The sequence below is a fragment of the Megalops cyprinoides genome, chromosome 24 (genome assembly GCF_013368585.1).
Source record: "Megalops cyprinoides isolate fMegCyp1 chromosome 24, fMegCyp1.pri, whole genome shotgun sequence".
In the NCBI taxonomy this organism is placed as follows: domain Eukaryota; kingdom Metazoa; phylum Chordata; class Actinopteri; order Elopiformes; family Megalopidae; genus Megalops; species Megalops cyprinoides.
In genome coordinates, this window is record NC_050606.1 from 13,565,225 (window position 1) to 13,593,037 (window position 27,813).

The window sequence follows — 27,813 nt, forward strand, 5'->3', positions numbered from 1 at the left end:
TTTGGTTACCTCTGCTGCCCTCAGGGAGGTGCTGTATTTCAGCGGTGCAAGACTGGCAGATGGCAGACCGCTCACTAACTCAGACTGCTCTAGCTTCCATCATGAGAGGAAGGACCAGGTCACAGGCCACATGTGGCCAGAGCTCGTGTAAACTTCCTTGAAAGTGTGGAGTGCTGGCCACACTTGAATTTGCAGACTGGGTCTGCTAGCAGGAGCAACCCCTAAGGAAATTTTTCTCAGACATGCATTGCAGTGGTCTTAATAGTACAGCAGCTGCTCTAATTCCAAGTACTGTAGCTGAGGCTGTCATATTCTGTCTGGTTTTTAAGGTGAACGATCCTTGAACAAACCCTTATGTCTCAGTCGAATTACTGTAAAGGTGTTTGGCTGTAGACTCATGTTTACAGCCACACGCTGTCGAGGTGAACTAGCAGGCATGCCAGGTTCCCCCTTAAAGCTGGATATTTACTGAGGCAACTGTGGGTTAAGTACCTTGCCCAAGGGTATAGCAGCAGTACCCCTGTGAGGAATTGAACCGGCTACCTTTCAGTTATGAGTCCCGCTCCTTAACCACTGTGATACACTGGCTACACTAGGTTGCGCTTTCTGCGTTTGGCTCTGTTTCGCGAGACCCGTTTTGCAATTCCGGATCCAGGAAAGCGCTGTTTACATTGCTCAGTCTTCACATGTGCCTGCCGTCTGACTGAGATATCTCCACGCGGCTGTGCTGTGTTCAGCATCTGTCTGCTCGGAGCACAGCTCAGCAGATGCGCACAGTTATTGCAGAGTCTAATATTTTGGTCATATGAGAGCGTATTTTGATGTTTGCTTTGAACACATCGGCCCCTAAGGACGTGTGGCTATGTGCCAGAAGATAATCTTTTGGCAGACAAAGACGTGACTTTCACTTACGGTAATTGTACACTAAACGCAGTGTTGTGTCGGAGCCGTCAGTTCTGCCCCGCTTAAATGTAGCCTGATATTCTCTCCATATTTCTTTCCCATGTTCATCTGCTGTCTTGTCTGCGGGGAATTGATTAGTCCAGTGTTTTAAAGGCTGATTTGCTTTCAGGCTTAGTTAGTTTTGGCTTCAGCTCACCAGCCTGTTAGTGTTATTCTGTACCATTAAATAAAAGCTCTGACAACTGAAATTGAGATGGGCGCCATGCCAGGAGGTAATTTCATGATGTAACCTGCTGGTATCTGAAAAGAGGAGTCATTTTTTACCTATGAAAAAAAACTTTTTTTTTTTTTTTACTTTTTTGTACTCCACTGGCCAAGTGTCAATGCTTGCAAAACTGAGGAAAATGTTTGTTTAACTAGTAGGTTTTTCACGTGAGTGCAGAGGAAAGGAAAGAGACAGTCCTGCCTTGGGCAGCTAATTATGGATGTAGCGGACTGAGCTGGCTTATTCCACACTGGAGCGGAATAGAAGGTCCAGTCTGTGGCGAAAGAGCTTTACGGGGAGGTGTGACAGAAATCTGCGGCGAGCCCATTGCCTGATCCTCTTACCAGGGCTTTGTTATGAAACCGCCAGGGTGATGTCATAGTGGGCCTGTTACAACACAGGGGTGGGCTGCTCGGTGCACTGTTACAGCTGCGGTGCAGCTGACGCTGTAACGTCCACAACGCGCGGGGCCTGAGGCTTCAGATGGCACAGCGTGGCATAGGAAACCAAAGGAATGGCATGCAGACAGGAGGCCGTTAATCTCTTCACCCTCTGTTCCCATAAAATAAAACCCTGTTTTCAAGTGGTTCTGCTGGAGTTTTTATTTGGCAGACCAAGGGCAGGCATCGAATCGGATTCTCACCATGACCGAGCTGAAGTTCTGGCAGGGCTCTGTGAGTTCTTTTGCTTCTGCTTGTTCTTCTGCTCATTTTGCCAGGGCCATCTTCAGTCTCCCGACTGCATAAGCTTAAAATGAGGACTAGAGGGGCGACTGTACTGTGGGAATGGGTGGTGCTCGGTTTGCCAGTTCATTGCCAGTTCATTGCACCTCACACTCTAAACAGGGCCCAGAAGAGGAAGTGTAAGGTGTTTAAGGATTTGTTTTGAGCACAAAAGCCTCCCTCTATGGCCATTTGAGGGAAGAAAAGCTCATTTACTTCTTTCTTGTCAAATTACTGAATTAAGATTTGAACAAATAAGTCCTAAGTAGTTTTGTTTAATCTCTTTGTCACAGACCATTCTGTTCGCCACGTAATCCAAATTTGCAAGGCAGGCGTAGTATGAAAGCATCCAGTTTGCTTTGAACGCATTTAAATGCACTTTAAAAGTGTGCTGCTGTGTAATCCATTAAATGCAGATTGATGATCTTACATCACTGTTCTGCACAAACCTTTATCAATGAGATTAATTCAAACACATGGTGACTGGCTGATAAATTCTGACCATTTTAAATGTTAAATAACAATGAAAACCACCTTGAATGACCTCAGTAGCCATTAAGGTAATTTGTTTTTTCATGTAGCGGTCAAATAATAAAATATATCCAACCAACCAGTGCAAATGATGTAAAAAAGATGAACCCCCCCCCCCCCAGTCTCAGGTGTGGGGAGGTGACTCCTCGCTGCCATGGTAGGCATTCATTTTTTCAACTCTCTGCTCGTGCTTGGCACACACCTTGAAACAGGACTCTCCTCCACACTCTGGCTCGGTCTAGTCCTGCCACCTGTCGTGGAAGACCTCCAGGCAGAGGTCTCCTGCCACATATCGGGTTGCTCAGGCCCAGGGTACCTGTGCCAGCCTGCTGACTGACTGCATGTCTTTATTTCTCTGTCTCTCTTACTGTAGACGAAGACTCATCTCCCAGCGTTCGTCCCTGGAGACTCTGGAGGACATTGAGGAAAACGCACCTCTGCGCAGGTGGGGCTGGCCTTTCACGTGTGCCATCTTACACCTCACTGCACACAGTGTTGCCATACAGGGATATGCGCAGTCAGATGTCCTACACCTCACTGCACACAGTGTTACCATACAGGGATATGCGCAGTCAGATGTCCTACACCTCACTGCACACAGTGTTACCATGCAGGGATATGCGCAGTCAGATGTCCTACAACTCACTGCACACAGTACTACCTTATTGCCTTTTGTCAGCGCAAATTGCAACTCTGCACTCGGCTTTAATTGCCTTAATTGGTTTATGGTTGAGCCTTACATTACAGCATATTATGGAGGGTGAATGCTCTTTATGGAAGAATGACATGGTAGAACTGTAGCTCTTCAGTGAAATTATTTGATACTCAGGATATGCACTCCCTTGATGTATGCCTCGCTTGAAATCGGACAGACTTGCCATAAATATATCGATGTGTCTCGGCAACGCACTTGAGTCCAATCTGTTAAGGTGAACTAATAAGACTGATCTTTGAAGCTTCCGTTCATAGCTCATTCTTCGTTCCTATTGTCCAGAACTGAAGAAGTCTAAAAGTCCCCCCTAACTACCCTGTTTGTTTGCGTCTGTTTTTTTTTTTTTTTTTTTTTTCCCTTCATGTTGTGCTCAGATGCCGAACTCTGTCAGGTTCACCCAGACCAAAGAGCTTCAAGAAGGTCCACTTCATCAAGAACATGAGGCAGCACGATACACGCACTGGCAGGTACGGACACAGCGAGCACCCTTCTGTCAGAAAATAATCTGCTGCTGAAAGTGCCAGGATTACCAATACAGTGCAGTTCGATCACTTCTAAAATTGGGTACACTTCATGCTTCAATTAGCCAATCTCCAGGATTGAGTATTTTGGACTGGGGAACAGTAATAATAAACAAAGGAATACCTTAAACACTGGACAGTGATATTCAGTCAAAATGAAATGTGTCAAACTGCCAATTATTGGGAATCTTGTCAGCTTTGACAGATATCTCAAACAAATCATAAACAGATTTCATGTACGATCCTCAAATCAAAAATGCAAAAAGTGATTCTGTAACCTTACTTACAGTTTTTTTTTTTCTGGAGGAAAATCAAACACCACATTCAAAAATCTGAAACGGGTCACAAAGGCACACTTGGGTAACTCACTTGGGTCTTTGTAAAAACAATGAATGATCAGCACCCCCTAAACTCCTGTTCATTTTTTTGCTATGACGCGGAATGATTTCCCCTCAGTCTCTTAAGTGGAAACAGTTGCAATACTGGATAGATGAAGCAAGGGACAATGAGTTGGCTAAGGTTTGGTAAGAGTTAGAGCTGAAATGGTAATACTATTGCCACATGTGGCTTTGCAGCTTATTAGAAGGTATAGACCTGTTACAAAAATCTCACAGCCCGACAGGTCTTTCGAGGATGGTATTAGTGACTGTTCTCTGTTGTAGATACTTTCAACCCTACCCTTGGTTTTGAAGCTTGAGAATCTAAACTCTACACAATTCCCTTTGTTTTCCGAATCTGGGAAACCTGTTCTGCTTGGGTCTCTGAAGTTTTTGCACTGACAGAAGTCCCTAGCAACAGGAGGAAACGACGGTCGACATCGCCGAGGTGAAGAAAAGAGGCGAAATGACAGAATAACATCAGAATCTTTTCTGTTTACCGTAATAAGTGACTCAGAGCTGCCCAGCTCAGCACTAGCCTGTGTTTTTTTTTTTCCTCCCCCTCTCAAATTGGTGGACGGGAAACGATTGTTCACAGTGCCAGTATTTCACACAGACAAAAACAACAGAGCAGGACTGTTGTGCTTTGAGGACCAGTTGAACGCGTTACTATGCCGGGTTTGTTTTTCTCCCTCGGTCCTGACCTCATCCATAAAATCCACCTATTTCTTTGTAGGACGGCACCGAAATCAATTAAACAATAGCCTGTCCCATTACGTCTCGATAGTCATAACTGGATAGAAGAATAGATTTTGCCGAGACCCTTAGAGATTTTCTTTATTGTCAATACCTGTCTCATTATGCTACTCATCCAATAAAGTCCTGTCAGTGTGTCCTTGTTCATATTTGAGAAATGTTGGAGAGGGAATTGATTTGGACTGTTTCGGCACCAGGGAAAAGTTGTGAATAGCAAACAGTGGAACAAAACTGTAGATGCTGAAACAGCCACAAGGTGATCGAAAAATAATGTAACCTTGCCATAGCGAGGTGTTTGTTGTTTATTTTCAGTTAGGGTACAGTAACTCATTCTGATTCTGTGAGCTTAATCTAGTGTAGCTACAGCATATACCATAGTTGTGTTACCGTGAGTTACTTTTCTCTACTCTCAGTGAAGTTCTGTGACAAAATCAATGAATCAGTGGAATCAATGAAATAATTGTCAGTACCAATTTAAGAGCTCCTGTGGATGGGCATAGAGAGATCTCTGGAACAGACAAGTGAAAGTGGGTCTGGTGTGTTTGGGCGAACAGCAGACGCCTGCTGGTGCTGACACAGAGGGTGTGTCTGTGACATGCTAAAAAGCCCCTTGAGTGGGGCGAGTGTGGGGCGAGTGTGGGGCGAGGGCGAGCCAGGTGGCAGTAACACAAGCCCCAGCTCCGGGGCGCCCCGGGGGTTCCCGGGTCCCATTAGGACAGCCGGACAGACAGTGTGTCACAGATGACAACCCCCCCCCCCCCCCACTCCCGGCTGTGCTGCTGAAAAGCTGGCCAGTTGAGCACAGTGACAACACATTCGAAACGCGAGGAGTGGACTCCACGCTCGGAGCATACTGTAGAGGGTGTCACCCGGGGGACGGAATGCAGACAGAAGGGTTGGTGGGGGGGGGGGGGGGGGGTGGTCGGGCTGGGGGTCGCACACAAATGAACATATTTTCCCTCAATATAGACCTGCCTCTCTTCCAAATTCATTTTTGCCTTAAAAGCGCATACACCCACCCACTTATGGGAATGAAAAACACACATTCTAAAAAGACCCAAGTTGAAAAACAAATAACAATGAACAAAAATATACATGAACAAAAATATTTGTATATATGTATGTATGTTTCTTAAAATATGCATATATATATAAAATTTAAAGACTGTTTCCTATTTCTCATTATTCACTGTTCACCTCTCTCCACCTTAACCTGTAGTTCTGAGTCTGATTGAGTGCTTATTTAGCCTGTCATGATTTTGTCTTATAGGATAGTCCTTATCAGTGGCAGAAGATCCCTCTGTAGTGTATTTTCTGTCCTGCCCTATCGAGATTGTAGCCAAGCAGGGTACGTATTCTACATGCCAGCATGCCAGCCTCCATTGTCTGCAGACCCTCTCCTTAACTTCCTTCCTCATGCATTTCTCTGTTTGTGTTTGTAGTGGCGGATTATATCTGCTCTATTAATTAGACCGCCTCCCTCAGTTCTGTAAGGCTTCTTGTGCTACGGGGCACCTTATTTTATAAAAAGGAAGTAAAAGCCGAGCAGTGAACTTAAGAGGGAAAACAGGACAACACTGGCTTCACAGTGAAGTGGATCAGGCCACATTTGCCAAAACTGATGTCCGATTAATTTTTCATGTATAAAATTGCTGAAATAGCCATTGAGGCTGATTTCTGTGTCTCAGGCTTAAAATGATATGGTGCACCTTAAGTGGTAACTTAAGAAGGCTTAGAGAAAGAGAGGGAGACTGCAAGGAGAGCAGTGGTGGTCAGGGGATTGATGGATGAATGAATGAATGAATGAATGAATGGCAGTGGTAAGCGGGTTGTTCAGCCTGGGTGGTAGTATGTGCTCTCTATGCATCACGTGTCTCCCCGCCATGAAGAACCGTGATCTTTTTTCCCCCCTCATTCTGACCAAACGCAGTTGGCCTCGCTCATTACCTCTCCGCATCGTTCGTGTTACCTCTGCTTCTAACGCTGTGGCATGCCTTGTCCTGTGCAACCTTTATCTCTTCCGTCATCCAGGAGCCAGACCAAATGGCCAATAACAGGACAATGTCAGCGTGTGTTTGGATGGAACCAGCGGAGGAATGTTTTTCTTTTAAGTAACAATGGCTTTTCAGCACAATTGAGCTTTTGTGGCAACTCGTTTATGGAATGTGTTATGCCTTTGTCCCTTTGTGAAGTGTCAAACAGACTTAATCATGCAGTGGTCCAGGCGTACATTCCAAACATGCAAGTTAGTCAAAAGCACGACAGCTGACACAGTACTTCCTGTTTCCTGTCTCCCCGTCATGAGTTATACACTGCACTGCCACTACAGCTTTAGGTATTTCCTCCTAGCCACACTGCATGGCACAGAACAGCCTCATTAAGCCAGAGTATTAAGAAAATTAACATGTGGGTGCTGTGAACACAGTGACGAGAGAAAATGTGTTCGTCCACTTCATCCAGTCTATGTTCTGTCCACCAGCTGGAGACTGGACAGCCTGTTTCAAAAGTCTATTTTAATCCTCAACAAGCCCAGGTCTGCAGCCATATCCGGCAGGGCAGCGATACAAGGAGAGGTTGAGAGATGGCGAAGGTCCCGTTTCACTCAGCTGTCTGCTGGTCTGACTGTAAACCCAGCCATATCGCACTACACAGTAAACCCCAGCTGGAGCTATTACCATGTCACTTACTGGGTGAGTGATGGCTTGCAGACATGCGTGGCCAGTTCAAGTCTGGCCTGACCGTAACAGATCAAGACTCAACAGACACCCAGTGCATTCAGCAGCACCTTAGCAGTTTGCACAGTGTCCACTCTAGCATCTAGACTGAGGACTTGACAAAAACTGGCACCCATTTATACCAGGTTTCAGCATTCACAGTGGTAGCCCTGTCCAGAAACCTTGGGCAGTGGGGCAGCAGTGTGGTACAGTGCTAAGGAGCAGGGCTTCTCAGCCAAAGGTTGCTGGCTTGATTCTTTACCGTGACATTGCTTGGTCCATAAAGTCAGCCAGCTTCTCCGGTTGGCTTGTCAAATCAGTGTGAATCAAAAAACCCACACTGCAGGCTGTCATTTTTATCCACAATTTAGCATGCCATTGGCTAGCTCTCAGAGCAGTTTGTCATCTTGCTGGGGTCATTGTGAAGGGGCACTGAAGGCTGTATGTTTATAACAAAACAGTTGTATTCTTCTGCAAAAGAGATGAAGAGACTTAGAGGTCACTTTATGCAAAGGAAACGGCTATTTTTGGCCATCAGGCTACACCTCTATAACAATTACATTAGGTTTATCATTAACCATTGACCATTACAAAGGTTTATCAGATAACTGGACCCAAATAACTCTACAAGTCCCACATTGGCTGAGATCCCAACCAAACACTGCCCTAACTGAAGTCATCCCCATTTGTGATGGACACTCATGTGTCTCAGGAGGATAGAGGTCACTCATCATTGATTTAGCTCATTGATTTCATAAAAAGATCTAAGACAGAGGAAAGGGCAGAATCCATTTGAATGTCAGCAGCAGTTTATTTAGCCATAGTCTGAGTGTATGAGGCTTTTGCCAAGACCCGTGTGCCCAGTACAATCTGGCAGGGGGCCGGTTACAGAGGTAACGGAGACACAGGGCGAGAGTAACGGAGAGATCCTCCTGACTGGACATGTCGTTTAAGCGATATGGCAGCTCCCACAGAGCCGGCCCGGCTCTCAGAGAGATCAAAGCTTCTTGCCTGACCTTGAGCGTAAACCGCGGTGACAGGCTCTCAGGACTGCGGAGCGGAGCGCTCCGATCTGAACGGAGCCGTCTGCTTAATGAAGCCGTCTCCCGACTCTTCCCCCACCACGAGCGGCTGCTCCCCTGCCGCGGTTCGAGCAACCCACATGCTACCAGTCCAATGGTGGGTGTGTAGAGCTGATAGCTGAGACATGGGGCATGTATGCTTCACAGGAGAATGGAAGAGCTGGTATTCCTAGTGGGATTTTGTCACTTTTGTTTTGCGTTTTAAAAAATTAGAGAAGCAGGTTAGACCCATGGAGGCAGAGTCAAGGCAGAGTCACTTAGGTGTGTCTGCCTGGCAGGAGATACAAAGTGCAACAATTCCTAGAGGTTTTTGGGTGTTAGGTCATAATGTTTAAAGCTCTGCAGCAACGCTGCATGTCATGTACTAGTCACCATGACGTATTAAAGCCACACCTGAATAACAACAAGGACTCAATTTGTTCCTTGTGGCACTTTTGAAAGGCTATTACATAGTGAATAAAAACAATTGCACAAAATTTAGTGCTTATACCCACTATGCAATTCCAAATGGAGTTATACAAAACACACTCAATTTTGAGGGGAGGCTGATCATTTACTCCATCTATGACAAGTACTGGGAAGAAAAGATGTTTTGAACCCAAAGTCTACTCAGTGTTTAAACAATAATCATGTGACCTCCATGCCCCTTGTGTCTCAAAGCATCAGAAAGGTCAGGTGACCTCTTCAGGTATTATTGCAAGTACTGTTGCCTCGTGGTAGGATGTGTAGATTAGACCAAATGTTTTACCATGTGACCACCCTTCACAGTGAGATTTGGGGTGAAGTGGGGTGAATGAAGTTCAGGTAGCCCGCTTTATCAAGCGTTCAGTGAGAGAGCAGGAACAATACAGCATTGTCTCTTCACCACTGTGATGTCTAACGCCAGAAATGACAACCATGTCTTGATTTCACAGGAAAAGAATTTTGGCTGGTAAACGCAGGATCTGAATATACTTCTTGTGTCACGGTGACTTATAATACAAAGGTTGACACCACAGAAAAGAATTCAAACTCTTTTGCCAGCATTCTATCAACACTACCTAACAAAAACACTTTGCTAGGTTGACAAGTTGAGCATTGTTTAGCTTTAAATGAATGTAGGCCAAAAGCCTTAACATATAAACTTTGGTTGTGGTTACTTCGCACATTGTTCAGGTTACCTGTCAACTGAGAGAAGATGTTAATGTTTCAGCTATTCAACTGTCCGTTCTCTGTTGACACCCCTGGCTGTAACAGGGCAGTGCAATGCTGTCCTTAGCAGTATAGGAAATTCTGTACTATTGTTGTGTTGTAGGAGGCATCACTGTGGAGCTTTTTGCTGTGGCATGTTGCAGTATTGGGTCACGCTGTGGCGGGGGTGTGACACAACCATAAACACACAACAAAGCGGCACGAATGGTGTGTTTACAATTGCATTCTTGCTGCTGTTATCGTTACCCGTTACCACGCAGCCTTCAGCTTTTGCTCCAGCCAGTGCCTTTAATGCCTTGTTGTGTGTTGCCCCCTTAATGTGCTCCTGCGCACGTGATCGGACGACACGCGTGACGGCGGAGAGCAGGGTGACATCACATGGCAGGGAAAGAGCAGCGTGTTCCGCGTTATCGGAGAAGGGCCTCGCGGTGTCCTGTGCCGCTGCGTCTGCGGCCCGGATCAATTCTGGTTCATTCATGAGTAATGATCGCGCGTGAAACCTGCCAGGGCACCCTCCGTGCTGCGCTTTGAAGGAAGGGGGGAGTCAATACGCAGGGAAGGACTGCCGATTTCTCTGTCTTTGATGTCACTGCAGCTAGCTTGGTCCGCAGAAACCTCAAACGAATCCATGCCCTCACGTTGTAAGTCTCTGTGTTCCAGTTCTGTAAGAATGACCTTAAGGGCTAATGTTGGGCATGTGTGGGTAGCTGTAGTTTTCTCTCTGTTTCAGGCACACGGTTGCTGTAAAAGCTACTTGTAGTACTTGCTGTTTATTTTATGTGTAGTATTGCGATGTGTTTTGGATTCTGTGATCTAGTAACTGATATATGATTGTATACTTGGCTTCCCTTGTCTAGTCAGGTTGCACAAGGCAACATGGGTTAGGGCTTGAATGCTGTTTTGCTCACACTCACTGGTCTGGGAGTGTTGTTAGCCTGGTCTGACAATGTTGCTCATTCAACTTGAATGGATACACTTACGTTCTATTGTGCTGGAAGTCACTCTGGATAAGAGCGTCTGCTAAATGAATGTAATGTAATGTACTGAAAGCAGCAGCAGGCAGTGCTTCGACCACATTGTCCAATGGCTCATCAGAATTCTGTAGCAGTCCAGCACCAGCCAACGTCCATTGTTTTTTAATCCATGCAATTACAGGGATTGATTTGCTACAGCGTATGTTATTAACTGGCCGATTCAATTACCCCCTTAATTGGCCCCGACTACTGGAGAATTGGTCAAGCAAGTGACTTACAAATTAGACACCCTTGCCTTCGTCTATGGATCCTCGTTGGTTTTAATATTCCATTCCCTTCTTTTCATATATCTTCTTTGGTTCATTTTTGTGTTGAGAAATTGCATATGACATATCCATATTGGCGTCCCTGCTCTCTTGATCCCTCATTCGTCCGGAAACAAAGTATTTTTGCGCTGGTCAATATTTCACTGGCATGTAAAGTTATTGTACGTGTCAGCTGGCAAAATGGACTTGCCTCACAAGTCGAAGGCCAAGGTCATGCCAACATCTAAAGCGTGGATTGACATCAGCTCAATTCAGGCATGGCTGTTATTTTTTAAAAGATATTAATGCGGCACATCACTGTATGCCAAATTCCCTTAATGCCCTTCGAATTGATGTTTGTAGCACGGGTTGAAGGCTAGTGCAGATAAGTCCTGAGGGAAGAATATCATATGACTGAGAACAAAGGAAGAACATAGAAGCTCTTGTGTTATGATTCAAAGTGGACTGGTTGCCTTCTGCTGGGGTGGCAGGTGGGCATGGAATTAGTGCGTTTGTTAGTGGTTTGTTTGTTTGTTAGTGCGAATGGAGGTGGGTTCATTTGTGAGCGTAGCCTCAGCCTTAGCTCCAGGGGTCACCGTCACAGTGTACTCTCCAGGCCTAACCGCCCCCCCATCGATGTCATCAAAGCTTCTTCCTCAACCCATTAGCTCACCTCCCCCTCGTTACTTCCTTCTGTCGCCATGTTTTTACATTACATTACATTATTGTCATTTAGCAGACATTCTTATTCAGAGAGACTTACATATGTTACAATTTTTATGTTATCCATTTATATAGCTGGATATTTACTGAGGCAATTGTGGGTTAAGTACCTTGCCCAAGGCTACAGCAGCAGTGCCAGAGTGGGGAATCAAACAGGCAACCTCCTTGCCACTACCAGCTACACTCCCACATACGCCCCACACCTTTCCCGGGAAGTAACAGGGCGGGCTACACCAGAGAGTCTGCCACTATTGATCCCATCTGCTCATGATGTCATCGGAACAGGATCTTAAGATAGCAAGGACATCACGGCTCCGGCGCACGCTTACGGCTTTTGTCACCTTCCTTCCCGAACACTAAAATTAGCCCCACCGTGAGACAGGGGTGTTAATTAGCCTTTACGAATGGTGCCGAAGGCAGCGAAAACAGAGCCTCACTTTTAGCTCAGATGCAACAAACGAGTCCGACGCGGTGCTCAGGGCAGTAGCCATCCGTTGTCTGGCGCCGATGAAGTGTTGCATTGTCCACGGGTCGTAAACACGCGCCCACGGGGGAAACTCGAAACAGACTTGCCCCAGTATACTATACATCTGCTGCTGTGGGCGAGGGGTCTCTGTCAAATAACATCATCATGCGCATGTTCCTCCACTGCCAACATTGCGTCTTTCATACGCCGCCAATCCCCTGTCTTTATCATGTCTGTCCTTAAAACTCCCATGCCTTTTTAATACTGCACTTTGTGATAGCACTTTGTAAGTCTCTCTGGATAAAGGCATCTTCTAAATGACAAAATGTATATGTAAAACTCCCTTGTGATTTACCGTCAGTGACACCAGTTTCTCAACAATACATGCTGAAAACATTTGCTATAAAGCGAGAGCCAGCTGTAGGTTTCTGTTGACACTGTACTGTATGATTACATCACAGCCTACTTAGTCATATTTCCTTCAGTTTAAACTACTTCACCATTATATATGCAATGTAATATAAAAGTGGAAGATTTTTTGCTGTCTTATTCTCCTTTTCCCTTTTTGGCAGCATCGCTGCTTGGCTCTCCAGCATCTTCACTGTTAACTCTAGATTATCATTTTTATCTCCAGGAACTTCCTGTAGTCTTCATAATTCCTCTTCTTTCAGCTCTTCTGCTTTTAGAAACTAGTCTTTTCACACCCAGGAGATGAGCACTTTAGCTGCTAAATTCAGATGTGTTGAAAATAGTTACAGTTCTGGTGTTTCCTTCCTTCAAAGGCAATGTTGTGATTAATTGAGTGTGGTGGCTAACAGAGAAGACCAGTCATTGTTTGAATTTCTATGTTAATAATAATGGCTTGGATTTATATAGCATCTTTCAAGGATCTCGGAGGGCTTTACAATAAAGGGTTGGCTCATCTCGACCACCAACAGTGTATAGCACCCACCTGCTAAAATATACATCCATAACATGCATCCATAACCAAGAAAGTTGTGTCTTAAGAACCTTTTAAATTCTAGAAACATGTTGTCTTCTGTGGTTCAGAGTCAGGGTCTGAGTAAGTTACACCGATATAGACCATGGAATATCTCTGATCACTTAGACTCAAATCAGGTTGTAGATTATATCTCTTGATTATTGATTATCACATAAAGTTGTAGAAAGCAAAGCTTGCTGGAATCCACAACATGTAGAGACGCTGCAACACTTTAGCATGTATCTAACTACTAACATCCATACACCAGTTGCTCACAGTAGAGCAAAAAAATACTTTGGTGCTTATAACAGTAAGCATCTCTGTTTTGCTTGACTTGCATTCAAGGTGTTTTGGAGTTACTTTTCATGTTCCAAAAACAACATCATAGTCCTTCTCCACACTCTGAGACAGACCTGGATTTAGATTGGCATCACTGTGTGTGACTGCCAGGAAAAGCTACATCAGGAATTTGAAGAAGTCCACTTCCCACAGGACAGGTTCCAGAAACTGTGATTCATGACCACAGTTTCCTTTGAAGGGATTTTTACCCCTGTTTCCACAGAAATGGGTTTACGTGACAGATTGGACTCTGCTGTATTATGGAAACCAGAATTGTGAAGAACATAAACCACCTTCATGAAGCAGACTGCCAAACCTTTCAGCAATATCATGCCGAATGTTTATTTTTATGAGTATGCGTATAAAAACACAGGCCATGGTTTCCTTACTGAAATCAAGTAAAAAGTCTTACTAACCTGAGAGAACCAATCAGCCAAACTGAATCGGTGTTGACATTTGGGAATCGTGGTCATTGGCTTGTCTGACTGTGTGAGGGGGCAGGAGAGGATCATGAGAAGGGCAGAGGGGGAGGGCTAAAGCGGTCTTCTGCCCCCAGCAGGGATGTGAAACTGGACGGCGTGCGCCAGCGGCACCCCTCGGGCAGCGTCAGTGCCAAGGAGATGGTGATCGGGCTGGAGGGCGTCGAGCTGGGCGCTGACGGAAAGGTGAGAAAACCACGGCCTCGAGAAGGGCGTGGTCTCCTCGAGGCCCGCGAGAGGAGGTGCATGCTTAAGCGTCAAGGAGACTGCTGCGCGTTCGCCCTCTGGGTGGGGCATTGTGTTCCCATTGCAGCCAGCTCGGTGTGGCAGCCACCAGCGATCCACAGAGATTCGTTTTAATTTGCAAGTTGAAATGTATTTAAAATTGAATTCTTGAAAAGTAGCTCTAAATCAAGTAGGGCTATGAATCCCCTGGACCGCTGGTGGCTATGAATGATGGGACCATACATATTTCATCACACAAAATGGGCATAACAGGATACCAGTATGTGGTATCCGCACGCTGTCGCACTGCTGAATTCCTTTTCTTTACTGCATTAAGGAGGGCCTGGCCCCGGGTTCATCTGGGGTCACAGCAACCGCCAGCATGTGGCAGCGGCAATGCGGGCCACAGCCCAAAGCGTGAGAAAAGCGTGCGATTCCTTCTGGGAAGGGCCCTAAGCGCTGGGCGTGTGCCATCTTTCCGCAGACGGTCTCCTACACCCAGTTCCTGTACCCCACCAACTCCCTCAGCGGCCGGAGGAACACCATCGACTCCACCTCCTCCTTCTCCCAGTCCCGCAATGCCAGCCACCGCAGCCTGAGCCTGGGCCGGGCCAACAGCACCCAGGGCAGCATCGACACAGGTCAGTGCGCCATACTCCTGCCACGCTGGCTAAACCTGAACTGTGAAGCCTCTGCAAGCCACATCAAATACACATACACAATGCATACAGTGATAGAGGACTCTGGGTAATAATATATGTTAATATTCACATGTATATTAAATTATCATTAATTATGCATGAATGCATATTCAGTGAATGCAATTTTTTTATATTAAATGTCATAGGTAATTAGATCATTGGTAAACGTGTTTAATATTCATATGTGTATTAAATTATCATGATTTATGCATGAATACATATTTAGTGAATGCATGGCATACATCCTTGTACATTTCAGCAGTTTAACTCAGACAACCCGTCTGCATCAGTACGTACATAAGCTGTTAAGACCGCGGTTTTGTCATGGCTCCATTTTAGTTTTGAGCTGAGAAATTGTCTTGAAGAAATTTTCAGTTGCACTGTGGGCATTGTCAAAACACTGAAATGTGTTATTGATTTCTGTAAAGGAGAGCATATGACTGTGGACCAAGAGGGTGTGGGTGTAGTTGAGTCAGTGAGAGTGCAGAGGAACCACCAAGTGGGCGCTCGTGATTTTTTGGGAAGTTTATGTCCCGGGTATTTCAAACCCAACGCTTTGAAGAAAACTTAATGTAACATGAGAGATTTGTCAGATACAATATTTTTCCTCACAGAAAGACACTTGAGCTAACAGCTCACATTGAGCTTACAATCTAAACCCACACAAACTGAATCATTGTTGGCAGAATCGGGGTGAGTGTTTTCACCACTGAAGCAATTAATTATCCATTATGCGTTGTTCTCTGCCTACTGTGTCATACCCTCTAATCATAATTCACCCCATCATTTTCCATCTTTAATCTTCAGGGATGATTAAAACTCAAGTGCATGTGGTTAATATGCACTTGTGCCAGAAACACTGAGTCACTTACAGCATTCGTGCAGAGGCTTTTTCATGGACAATGAGACATGTAGCGCCTGCTTGAGAATGGTCAGCCTTGTGAATCCCTGGAATGGGAAAACACTGTTGGTGTTTTTGTCTGCGTGCCTCCTCAAATCAACTGTAAGGGGGGGTTATAGGAAATGTTGGTATCGTCATCACAACGTCGTGTTGACTTGAAGCAGGCTGAGCGTTTACGTGTTACTAGGTCATGTGTGTGCTAGTTAACACGCTAACGCTGTCTGACATAAAGCCATGCTAAAGCCTTCTGGCATACTGCACTGGTAGAGTAAAAGTGGTCAGTGAATGTGCTTTTACACACATAATGCCTTCATCTTCAAAAACTAACACCAACAGAATGGCAAAACTCATTTGAAGTAGTTAAGCATTGTCAGTGTGCATTTTTATGTCCTATTTAATTGAAAATGATTTTATTTAAGGTCGTGTCTTTGTGTGTGATCTGTTCTGTAACCCATCTGTAGACTTTACTGTAGCTTTTACTGAAGCAGTGGGGCACAATGCCTCAGAGGCACAACAGAACTGTCACGCTGACTCTATCTCTGCCTTTTATGACAGATATAGAGACACATTTATTTGGCTTTTGCTTGTACATTGAGTACATTCAGCCCAGCGCCTGTGTTCGGTCCCTTCGCCTGCAGGGAATGACATGGGGGACTGCTTTGAGTATGACCCCAACCTTCTGGACGACCCCCAGTGGCCGTGCGGGAAGCACAAGAGGGTGCTGATCTTCCCGTCCTACATGGTGAGTGACCGGCCTCTGTCCAGACACCTGCCCCTCACCCCTTTGGACTGGTGTGGCACTTATTTACACAATACCACAGACACGAGCGTTTACCCTCCCTTGTCCCGTGTAAAAAGCTCACAGCTGAACTGGTCCAAATCCCAGCCTGTCGTGGAGGAAGGCGCGTGTTACATGTAACAAGTAATTGCGTCCACTGCATCAGTGACCTGTGGGGAACGGTCTTTGGTTGTTCTTCAGTTTTGTCCTCCCCCTGCACTACCTGTCAGGGCTCAGGCAAGTCGCAGACCACAAGTGCGTCGGTTTCCGGGCAGATTTAATGATATCGTGAGCAGATCGTAAAACAGTTCACAAACAGGGTCAAAACCAGAGAGGCAGTCCGAGGGAAAATCCAGGTACGGGTAAACCGGAACAGGCAGGGTCGAACAACGGGCAGGCAGAGAGATCGGGCGAACAATGCAGAGCGGCAGGCAGCAATCAGGTCGAAAAACGGGCAGGTCGAAAACGGGAAACGGCAAACAGACGGGAAAAAACGGTGGGGACGAAACAGTCAGAAAAACACTGCTACGAACTAGCAACAGGACAGGGACACGCAGGGCAGATATAGGGCAGGGCTGACAAGGGGATGGGAAGCAGGTGTGCAGGCAGGCAGGTGAAGGCGATGAGCAATCAGGCGGGTGGAGACACGGGCGGGTAGCAGTGCAGGGCTAGAACACAAGGAAAACAAAAGCACATGGACAGGGAAAAACAAAAACACCACAGCTAGGGGGCGGGAGCACTGACACTACCTTCTCCTCCCAGTCACGAAAGGTGAATATACTGTTGGTGACATTCTTAAAAACTGTACGCTCCTGCGTTTGAGACTTGCACTCGGCAGGGCTGTCGGGTAGTCTGGCAATTCCCTGAGGTGTCTTTACATTTGTGTTTCATGACTAATCCTCTCTTTAGCGCTTCATCTGTGGATCTTTGGCGCGCTTAGATGTCTGTTTACTCCGCGTCTTTGGGAACGGGCTCTTGGTTCAGCGCGAATCGTGAGCGGAAGATTAAACGGCTCAGTTGCCGTCTCTTCCCTCATTTTCCAGGATTTAATATCTTTTATTGGGCTCAGTGGCCCTGTTGAATTCATCGTGAAACTTGTTTGAAAAACTCAATACCAATTTTGCAGAATGCTCGCTATTAGCTTTTATATCAGCGGGGATTCCAGCTGTGTAGCTCTAATTTTATTGCCCCTGCACTGTAACACAATAAGCCCATACCTCCTATTGAGATTTGTATCAATCTGAATGGCTCTGCAGAGGACTTTATCTGCAGCATCCATCGTGGGCCAGGGACAAGCGGAGCACATGACTTTCGTGACTTTATAAAGCATTGCTAACCTGGAAAATAACCAACAATGTGATGGGGATGGGGCAGGGTATATAGAATGATGCCCAATACATGAACACTTCCATGCTCCTGTTGTGCAACACCATGGCAGGTCCATTGTTCAGTCCCCTGGCAGAGCTTAAGGTATGGTTTTTGCCCTCTGGTGACTTAATTAAATATCGAACGCTCACCTTCTTTTTAGATTTTCCCAGCTGTACACCCCAGATTTACTTGTCAGGACCAAAGGACTGAAATACAGGAAAAAAAAATGTTCGTCCATACGTTTGCAATGATCTGTAACTGTTACATCAGAGACCATAGCTCGCTGCAGGGGTATTAAGAGGCTTTACGGAGCTGCAGATAAACAGATAATGGATGTAATCTCCATCTACAAAAGCTGATCTGTGGCCCATTAGCCTGCATTTGGCTCCTGTAGCTATCTGTAGCACCTTTCAGGCAAGGCGGTTTCAGAAAACAGGCTAATGTTGCATTTCTGTAGTAGTGTAGTGGTTAAGGAGCTGAGCCTTTGATACCCAGGCAGGATGCTGCTGTTGTACCCTTGAGTATGATGCATTTTTGGGGCTTTTCTGTACTATCCACAGTGTATGTGCAGTCATCTTTAGACATACAATGCTGCTCCTAGCAGCTTCAATGCTGGCATGTAATGGGAACAAGTTGACGTTCACTCCAGAGCCACAGAACATAGAGCTGTGCCATCAGGGAAGATATGATATTGTGCGTTGTCTGCAAGAAATGTGACAGGGTGCATTCTGGGAAGACAGTGTCCATGGCAACAGCAAGCAGAGCCACCAGCTTGTCTGTACCGTGACCCATAATTCCAGAGTTTTATATATAGTATCAGAGAGGCAAACAGGCAGGCAAGCAGACAGACAGACACACACATCAGCTGACAGACAGACAGGCAGGTGAGCAGACAGACAGACACACTGGCCGGAGACCTTTTTTTGCCTCGGTGACCTCGTTAGCAGCATGTGCATTCGTCGCATTTTTGACTAATTGGGCATCCAGCGGAGGAGTCCGGAGTCACCTGCTGTGACCTCATTTCCCTGGAATGCGGCATCTTGAGGAAAAACATTTCTCGGCAGGCACATTTCTTGCTTTCTTGCCCCATTCCTTCGCAGTTTGTTGGCATTGCCACTGTTCCCAGCAAAGTACCAAAGCTCACAATTACAACCCCCACTTAAACTCACTTTTGTTTGAAGGGGCACTATACAGGTTTTTCTTGGATAATTTTGGAACTGAAATCACATTGGTCACTGCTTGTCACCTTGTGAAAGAATTTAGACTCAAAATGCATGTAAGTGCCTTCCTCCAGTGTCACTGTTGATAGAAGTGTGTGCATCATCACTATGCGCATGTCTTTGCAGTGTCCTTTTTTAGACCCACACATGAATTCCACTTGGCTCAAGTAGCACATTAATCCAGGTCAACACACATCAGTACTGTCAGATTGCAGTATCGGGGCTGCAGGTGCATCTGACAAAAAATAAAGTTGTATTTCTTGCAAGGAGAAAGTTTAAAAATGTAAGCCTCAAAACAGGCAGAGCTGGCATGCTTGATCATTTAAATTGAACAATGGTTGGCTGTCTATCAGTCTATTTTCAGCTGTTGTCAAAAAAAAACAAATTAAATACCTTTAAATACATTATGGGGCCTCCTTGGTCTGGTACCCAGTCATAGAAAGGTCGTAGTCTAGACCGGTAGCAGGCAACTGATACCAGTCTTTCACTGAAATTCTTCTTTAGTCCTCCCATGACCTCCTGACAGTGCAGCCTCAGGCCTTCTCTGCAAGGGGGCACCAGCTGAATAATCAGACAATAGTGTCTGGCTGCTCAGGTGTGTAGTTTCCATGTGGTGCACTGCTTAAATACACAGTAGTCCCAAGGTGGGTGCCACGGCAACTGCATTTCCAATCAGGATCCCCAGTCGGTTGCCCCATTGAGATGTGTAGAGGGAAGGCGAGTCTTAGGATGATAATACAAGGTTATTAATTGTCCCTAATATATACCACAGATAAATTGTTTTGGTGTTAGTTGGTCAATACAACACAAAACTGAGTGAAAATGATAAATCTATGCTTTCACAGTTTCACCATTAGGCTGCAATATTAGCCCCATAACGTTTTTGTGAGTGTTGACTGATGCTGGGAAAAACACGGTGTCAGTACTCCTGTGTCAATATTGGCTGAGCGGTAACAGAAACTTTTGATGTGCAAAAAGGGCACTCAGGATTTCGAGCACACGGCTCATTTCAGCTCGGATCATTAGAAGAACAGGCACGGGTCATTACTACATCTCAAACCGAGAGAGAAGCCCTTCAAGCGTGGCCTTTTCATCTGGCCATTGTGTTCCCGGTCACGACGTGAGCCGACCCCACCTACTTTCCAGAGACCAGCACGACACCCCCCCCCCCACCCCTTCCTCCCCCCATGCTGCCTCACTCATGCGTGTACTCTCGGCACAGTTGTGGCTGCCTTGTATTGCTGTTGCCCCCCAGCTTCAAGCCTCTACATTCTTGCGTTAGGATTTCGGGAGAGGAACAAGACCATGGTGTCCTGTCCTGATGCCCCCCCCCCCACCCCACCTCAACTCCACCCCCCTCCCCTCCTGACACAACCTTGCAAACGCCCACTGGAAAAGCAGTGGGATTTTCCACTGTGAACACAGCCGAGCACTGTATACTCTTGGGCCTAAAAGGCCTGCAACAGCACAGGGAAGGAACTGGAGACAGAGACAGGGTCATCTCCATTTCAGTTCAGTCAATTCAGAGGTATGGATTAAGATTCAGTTCATGGATTGAAATTGCCTGCAATTTTCTATGAAGGTTTTTCAGTTAATGAATTGAATTTCAGTTAATTTCCTGAATTTACCGGCTGAGATGGAACTGAACCCAGCTTTGCAGGAGAGTCCAGGAAGTCTGGCAAATACTGCACACACTCTTCGTTCTGACCATAATCCTGATTTATGAATCTGTTAATGTAATGCCTTTCAGTAATTTCAGGTTATTTGTGTTTTGTTTTAATTTTCTATCTTGTCAGTGTTGTTAACAAGTTAAGAAGATAATGTGAAATATGAATCTATCTAATAAGTACATTCAAAAGAATAACCCTCAGCATGTCTTTCTTTTCTGATCATTGTTGCATTTTGTGCAGAAAGATTGGAAAGCTTTCATTGTGCTGTGTGCAGCCGGCTCAGTTCAGAGTCATGTATTATTACTGTGGTACAAGCTAATTATAGAACAGAGGGCATTTCTATTTTATGACCAGAAATCCACATGAAACATCATTTTTTTCATGAAACAGTAGCGTGACAAGTGAGCATATGAGGTTTTTGAGATATAGTGTCACAGCATAGCTTGAAAACCTTAACTGTCTGGGTTCAATGATTTAAACTATGTAAAGTTATAGAGCTATATCAGCTACAGAAGCTAAAATACTACTATAAAATATAGAAGAGACGTTGGCTGTTGTCTCTGTGGAGGCAGATTTAAACTTGTGTAGGCTCTCAGCATGTAAATGACAAATATCAGTGTAGAGGATTCACTCATTCTGAAACAAGGCAGCATACACTTCTGTCAGGGGAACTGATGACAATTTTGTACCTGTAGAAAGCTACGTACATACTAATTGCGTTCCTGTTTTGTACTTGAGCATTTATAGAGAAAATCAGAAGAACTCTATTGTGGCTGTGTCAAAAGGGAAATGATTCTGTCCATTTTCTGGACCTGGTTTGAGGGCAGACAGACAACGTGTCTGGTTTTATCCAGGAAACGTAAAGGCCTAAACCTAAAGTGAGATGCCTCTCATGTGAAGTATGGCCAGATAGCCCTCCACCCACACTGTGACAGGTCCTGTCCTCCTCTGGGATAGTCCCGCACTTATACTGGGTGACAGTCAAAATGCCCCCACAGGCCCTGCAGCAGCTCTGATAGGCTCCTGATTGGCTGATCATGTGGGCATCCTATCCTGTCCCAGTCTCAACACACAGTCGGACTGAGGGGAAAGAGGATCATCCTGTCCCCAGAGAAACAGCAAGAGGCCGAGGGCTAGTGTTTCCCCAGTGATTGACAGGGTTGGTCAGCCCTGCCCCCACCCTGCTGACCGTCCTCTTTGGATCAACACTCTCGGTGTTTTCTCTCTGTTCCCTCTAGCTTTTAAAACACTCAGCTACTCAATCACGCCTAACGCTAATGCCCATAAACCTTCTGCTCCTTTTGTAATGGCTTCAGCCATCTTAATCTCTGTCTCGTGTTTGTACGAAAAAGGATGTTTGTTCTATCTCCTTAAAATAACAAGATACTCCCTGTACCCCCTCCTGCCCCTGTGTGCTGTTTTCATTACTCTTCGCGGAGTACATGTTCTTGGAGTCGTTAAAAAATGCATTCAAGGCCAGACTTCCTCCCCTCATTACGGATTCAGCCTCTCGCAGATACAGCTAGTGTATCTTCCAAAGGAATTCCAGCAGTGAAAGCAATACTCAGCCCCGCTCCCTGTAAAAAGATACGCTGTGTTGTCAGGTCCTGCTTCTGCTTATGTTTTGGTTCAGAGGACAGAGCCTCCCCTCAGACAGTTTGTGCCGGGCACAAATTGGATCTCGCATTGAATTTTTGGTCATTTCCCAAAGGCCGAGACCTTGAAGAATTTCACCATTTCTTTCAAGGCGTAAATGGCACAAGGTGTACTATGTCCAGGTGTCAAGATTTGCTTTGGTACTTTGGAAATGATGAAGACACAGAGGAGACTGCAGGGTCAAGTAAACACTGCGTCCTCAAGAAAGTACGCTGTCAAGCCAGTTACGCAAGCCCAGAATGAGCACCATAACTTCAAATAAAATATTTGTTCAATTTCCTGTCCCTTTTCTGGTCAGTGTCATCACTGTAATCTTGTGTGCTGAAGCAGTTTTTTTTTGTAATGTTCTTATCAGTAGGAAGTCCTTTCACTGTGGTGGTATATTTTTGCGATATTTTTCTTCAAAAATCCAATGCATTGTGAACCATTTGTATAAGTCCGCTTTTAGTGTCGCTTGAAAACATCTATACATTTATACCCCATATTCACAAGTAATCTATTTTAATTGCAATCCAATTCAGCCTAGTCTTATCACAGAGTACATGTGAATTTAACATTATGACAGGATATTTGTTTCATTTGAGCACTGCTGTAACCACAGTTCAAAACTGCATGCCCCACCACTCTCAATTTAGCATCATATCACAAAGGCCACTGTCTCCACAGAGACAGGAAGTGCTGAAAAGGGAGTGCTGATTGGATCTCCTTGTCATTAGTCATGGCTTCCTGTTTTACATGAGAAAAATGAACACTGCCACAGTGTAGAAAGGACACCAGTACATCCAATATCCAGGACCACCTCCCACAGTTGTAGGTGAGTAGCAGTGTTTCCATGGAGATGGTTGGGAGAGATTTGGAGATCCTTTTTGCCAGTGGAAATAGGAAATTAACAGCACAAATATTTGTTAAAGCAGTACAGTTTTTTCATATACAGGAAACAAATGAAATTTATTCCATTTTGGTTAAAGCTCTTGTTTTTGAGACAATACTACCGTTTTGATGTGTTTGTGCTCCCAACAAATGATAAACTCACAGGCGTTTTTCTGTATCGAGACGCTCTGCTTTGATTTGTTTTGATGCTGCTGTCCTCTCGTCATGGCGCTACTTGTCGAGGTGGCGGTATCTGTCCCCGCCACACAGCGCACCACCAGTTCTGTGTGTGTATCCCTCCACTCCAATGGTGAAACGCGACACAAGCCTCCGGTGTCCTCACACCCAAGGAGCGTCGCAGTGACCTCATGGAAACCGCCGCTTGATCTAGTCCCTGGTGGTATCGGTGCGCTCATGTGCAGGGACCTTGCCAGCCTCTCATCAACCTCTTGCTCACCTCCGCTGCCGCCATCTCTCTTTCAGACCACGGTCATCGAGTACGTGAAGCCCTCTGACCTCAAGAAGGACATGAACGAGACCTTCAAGGAGAAGTTCCCCCACATCCGGCTAACCCTCAGCAAGATCAGGAGGTATGGCCTCTATGGAGTTACAAACTGGTTAACTTACCTTACGTTACATTACATTACTGGCATTTAACAGACTCTCTTATCCAGAGTGACTTATGTAGGTCTTTACATGTTATCTGTTTATTTACTGAGGCAATTGTTGGTTAAGTATCTTGAAAAAAGGTACAGCAGCAGTGCCCCAGTGGGTAATCGAACCAGCAACCTTTCAGTTACAAGTCCTGCTCTTTACCACTGTGCAACACTGCCGCCCCCGAGAAGAAGAGTTAGGGATTCCATTACTAAAGAAGGGAGACATGCAAGGCAGTTGATAGGTTAAATTTGTGGTGTGATGTGTTTAGATGATCAACACAGTAGAATCACATTAAGGGTAATGACCAGTTATTACACTGCAGGCTTAAGTGGTACCTTGCTAATGACGATGTAACTGGTCTCCTAATGATTGTTACCTGACTTTTCATAAGCTTAATTAGTGGAGAGGAAATTGCTATGAGGAATACTGATCTCTTAAAAGCAGTGTTATTTAGCCACTAAGAAATGTTGCCTGTAAGCGCCTGGGGTTGGGGGCCCTCTGTTATGAGCGGTGTGGTGCTGTCGTAACTGAAGGGCCTCTATGTCTTTGCCCCCTCCAGCCTGAAGAGAGAGATCCGAAAGCTGGCCCAGGAGGAGTGCGGGTACGAGGAGCCCACGGTGGCCATGGCGTTCGTCTACTTCGAGAAGCTGGCGCTGAGGGGCAAGCTCAACAAGCAGAACCGCAAGCTGTGCGCCGGCGCCTGCGTGCTGCTGGCCGCCAAGATCGGCAGCGACCTCAAGAAGCACGAGGTCAAGCACTTGATAGATGTGAGTCCCAGTATCCCCTTCCTCTTCCTCTTCCTCTTCCTGGCTTCTCCCCCACCCCCCATCCAATCCTCCTCAGGCCTATTTAAAGCAGGGGCTAAGTTATAAAGACTAATGGTTGTAAACTTTTAGTTTGGCTGTCTCAAGATGACTCGTATGTCAGTCTTCACCCAAGAGCAAAGCACTCAATATATTCTTCACAAAAGCATACCTCTTAGTTAATATTTGATGTTAATATGCAAATATTAACAACAAATATTAGTAAGAGCAGTAAGAGAACATACAACACAGTCCTCCAAGGGTGTAGATAAAGGCTGAGGATCCTGAGGTGGACGAGTTGTCCTCTGTGTTAGTGGATACAGGCCAATCATCAGAGCTGTTTTTGTATTACAGTGTCACTGAGCTGATGGCAAATGTTGGGCTCTGTGATCGTTACTTTTTCTCCTGATGAGTGAGCCTCTAAAATGTGTTGCGTTGCAGAAACTGGAGGAGAAATTCCGGCTGAACCGGAGGGAGCTGATCGCCTTCGAGTTCCCGGTGCTGGTGGCGCTGGAGTTCAACCTGCACCTTCCAGAGCACGAGATCATGCCCCACTACAGACGCCTCCTGCAGAGCTCCTAGCGCTGGCTACCCATCAGGAGAGCGCCGCCCGCCGCCCTCTCCTGATAAAGGGCTCCCCGAGGCCCCGCCCTCTTGGGTGGCTCCGCCCTTGGCCGAGCCCGACACCCGCGAGGCTTCACCCCACCCGGATTCCAGCCGTTCCCTTGAGCCCCTGACAGCCGCCGATCACAGATTCCCCGAGGCTCCGCCCCACAAGTCGCCCCTCAGAACAGCACTCAGTAAAATCCACAAACACATGTCCAAAACGTATTTCTGCACAGACATTCTGGGCAACAGACAAACAACAGCGCATAACAGGAGGTGCTGACCATCCTCCAATTTTTTTTCATTTTTCATTTCCTTTTTTGTTTCAAGCTTTTTCTTCCAGAACTGACTGATTTCTACTTGTACATTTTTTTACGTTCTTGAAGATTTTTTTCTCTAAGCAGTTGTGTTGCTAAGGATCTTACAGGTTGCTATGTGTTGCAAGTGACACCGCCGTTAAGATTCTGAGATTCTAAGATTGCAACGGGGGGTGGAAGTGACAGCTTTTTTAAGAAACGTGTCACCGGTTTCAAAGCTGTTGTGAACAGAAAGTGGGAGATTGAAGCCTCCCTCCCAGCGAGCCTCCCGCTTTGCAATTAAGGAATTCTGGGCCAGATTTACTAAAGCAAACGATGGAAAGATGAAGACGCAGGTTCACTGCGGTTACACTCAGCGTGAAGTTCACAACCAATTTACTCTGACCAGTTATGTAGAACAGATAATTACACCATCAATTTAAGGAAACAGTCTGTTACCACATTTCCCCACAGCATCCCTGAGCATTACAACACATGGTGAATGGCACCTTACCTCACACAAGACCATGTAATGTGTGAAAATATAAAACTTAAGACGTTTTAGATGGGGGACTATATTTTTGGTATAGCAATATACAAAATATGAAAGAAACATCTGGAATACTGTCTATTTTGCAACAATGGTAAAAAAGAACAGCTAAAGAAATTTTGAAGAGGTGGCAGGGAACAGGAGCCATGCAGTAAATATAGAAAGATATCTCCATTTAGTTATTGCCCATCTGGTCTGTGCAGTCATTACCTGCATATGTCACAGGTAAATAGCATTGCTTTCACCCCCACTATGCAGGGCTCTAACCATTTATACACAGAAATATGAACATTAATGTCATACATTTAATTGAATACTATCAAGCCTATTTACTGTGAAAAATCTTTTCCCAGTTTTAGAAGGTTCACCTTGGGAGTGAATCAGAAGGTAACTAATTACAATGAGAATCAAGGGTCAATGTGCATTGTGCTGTCATCCCCAAAAAGTGGTTCTACATTATGACTGTTTTTAGAATCTCACTTAATCTTAAGCTGTTGTACCACTAGAACCAACTGCAATTCACACACAGCGTTTTAGTAAATATGGCCCTCCTATAATTTCCTCTTATTTTAAGATATCACAGTTCTAAAACTTTTTTGTTTGGTCCTCGATGCCAAAGTTGGACCAATAGCCAAAGGTGTGGGCTAGACTGACTTTTTTTTCCCTTTTTCCTAAATGAAGAAGCTCTCTTTTTTTAAATCTGTCGATGGGTTGCCTTTGAGCTCTTTTATAAAGATGAAAAAAAGCCTCACTGAAGGCTCTAACTCTGTAGCTGATGGAGAAGAGACTGTTATCTCTCACAGTGACTTTTGTGCGCATGTCTCTTTTTTCAGTCTCTTGACTAGAAGTGCACTTCTTTATGGGTACCATGGAGACAGATGCCTACGAAGGGGGGGGTGGGGGGTGCCTGTACATTTGTTTCCTAATCAATGACACTCTTGTGAAAACGGCTTGTGATATATTTCAGTTGATTCAAACCAATCTCACCGAAGGATCTGATACGGGCAGGCTTGGAATTCAGCTTCCCATGTTAGTCTCCTCGTTTCACTGTAAGGTGTTTTACCGGCCATTCCTATCTTCTCAGCCAACAGTTTCTCAACGATCTCAGCTTTGCGGTTTTAGCTAGTTGCAGACGCGTTTTACATGAACAGACAGCTGAATGTTTAGCAGCGGGGTTTTCATATGGTATCGTACGTTTCTGTACTTAAACTTTTCTACTTCCTCTTAAGGTTTCATTTGAACATGCGGAGGCCCGCTCTTGTCGGTGTTTGATCATTACCCTGTGCTCTATGTTAGAGTGTATTACCAGCACGTTTATGGTGCTAACTTCGAGGATTTGGGGAGGCGGGAAGGGCATGTAGCTGACGGCCAATGACACGGATGTAGCCGACGTAGACACGGAGCACTGTAGGTCAGTGAGTCGCCTGTGTGATGAGGTAGTACGCTGTAGTGTCCGTCACCACGGTGCTG

General features: G+C 45.5%; 1 protein-coding gene across 2 annotated transcripts in view; it reads left to right on the plus strand.

Annotated features, from left to right (window-relative positions):
* cables1 (Cdk5 and Abl enzyme substrate 1) overlaps positions 1–26,886 on the plus strand; it is a 46,364-nt gene extending 19,478 nt beyond the window's left edge. Inside the window, exons 2-10 of one of the 2 annotated variants that reach the window (XM_036519461.1) lie at positions 2,795–2,866; positions 3,508–3,600; positions 6,058–6,135; positions 14,123–14,228; positions 14,752–14,908; positions 16,508–16,611; positions 23,915–24,021; positions 24,648–24,855; positions 25,333–26,886. In XM_036519461.1, coding sequence (XP_036375354.1) covers positions 2,795–2,866; positions 3,508–3,600; positions 6,058–6,135; positions 14,123–14,228; positions 14,752–14,908; positions 16,508–16,611; positions 23,915–24,021; positions 24,648–24,855; positions 25,333–25,473 — 1,066 coding nt within the window. In that variant the 3' untranslated portion in view covers positions 25,474–26,886. The remainder of the gene's footprint in view (positions 1–2,794; positions 2,867–3,507; positions 3,601–6,057; positions 6,136–14,122; positions 14,229–14,751; positions 14,909–16,507; positions 16,612–23,914; positions 24,022–24,647; positions 24,856–25,332) is intronic. The other variant, XM_036519462.1, reaches the window with a different exon arrangement.
* The last annotated feature ends 927 nt before the right edge of the window (positions 26,887–27,813 follow it).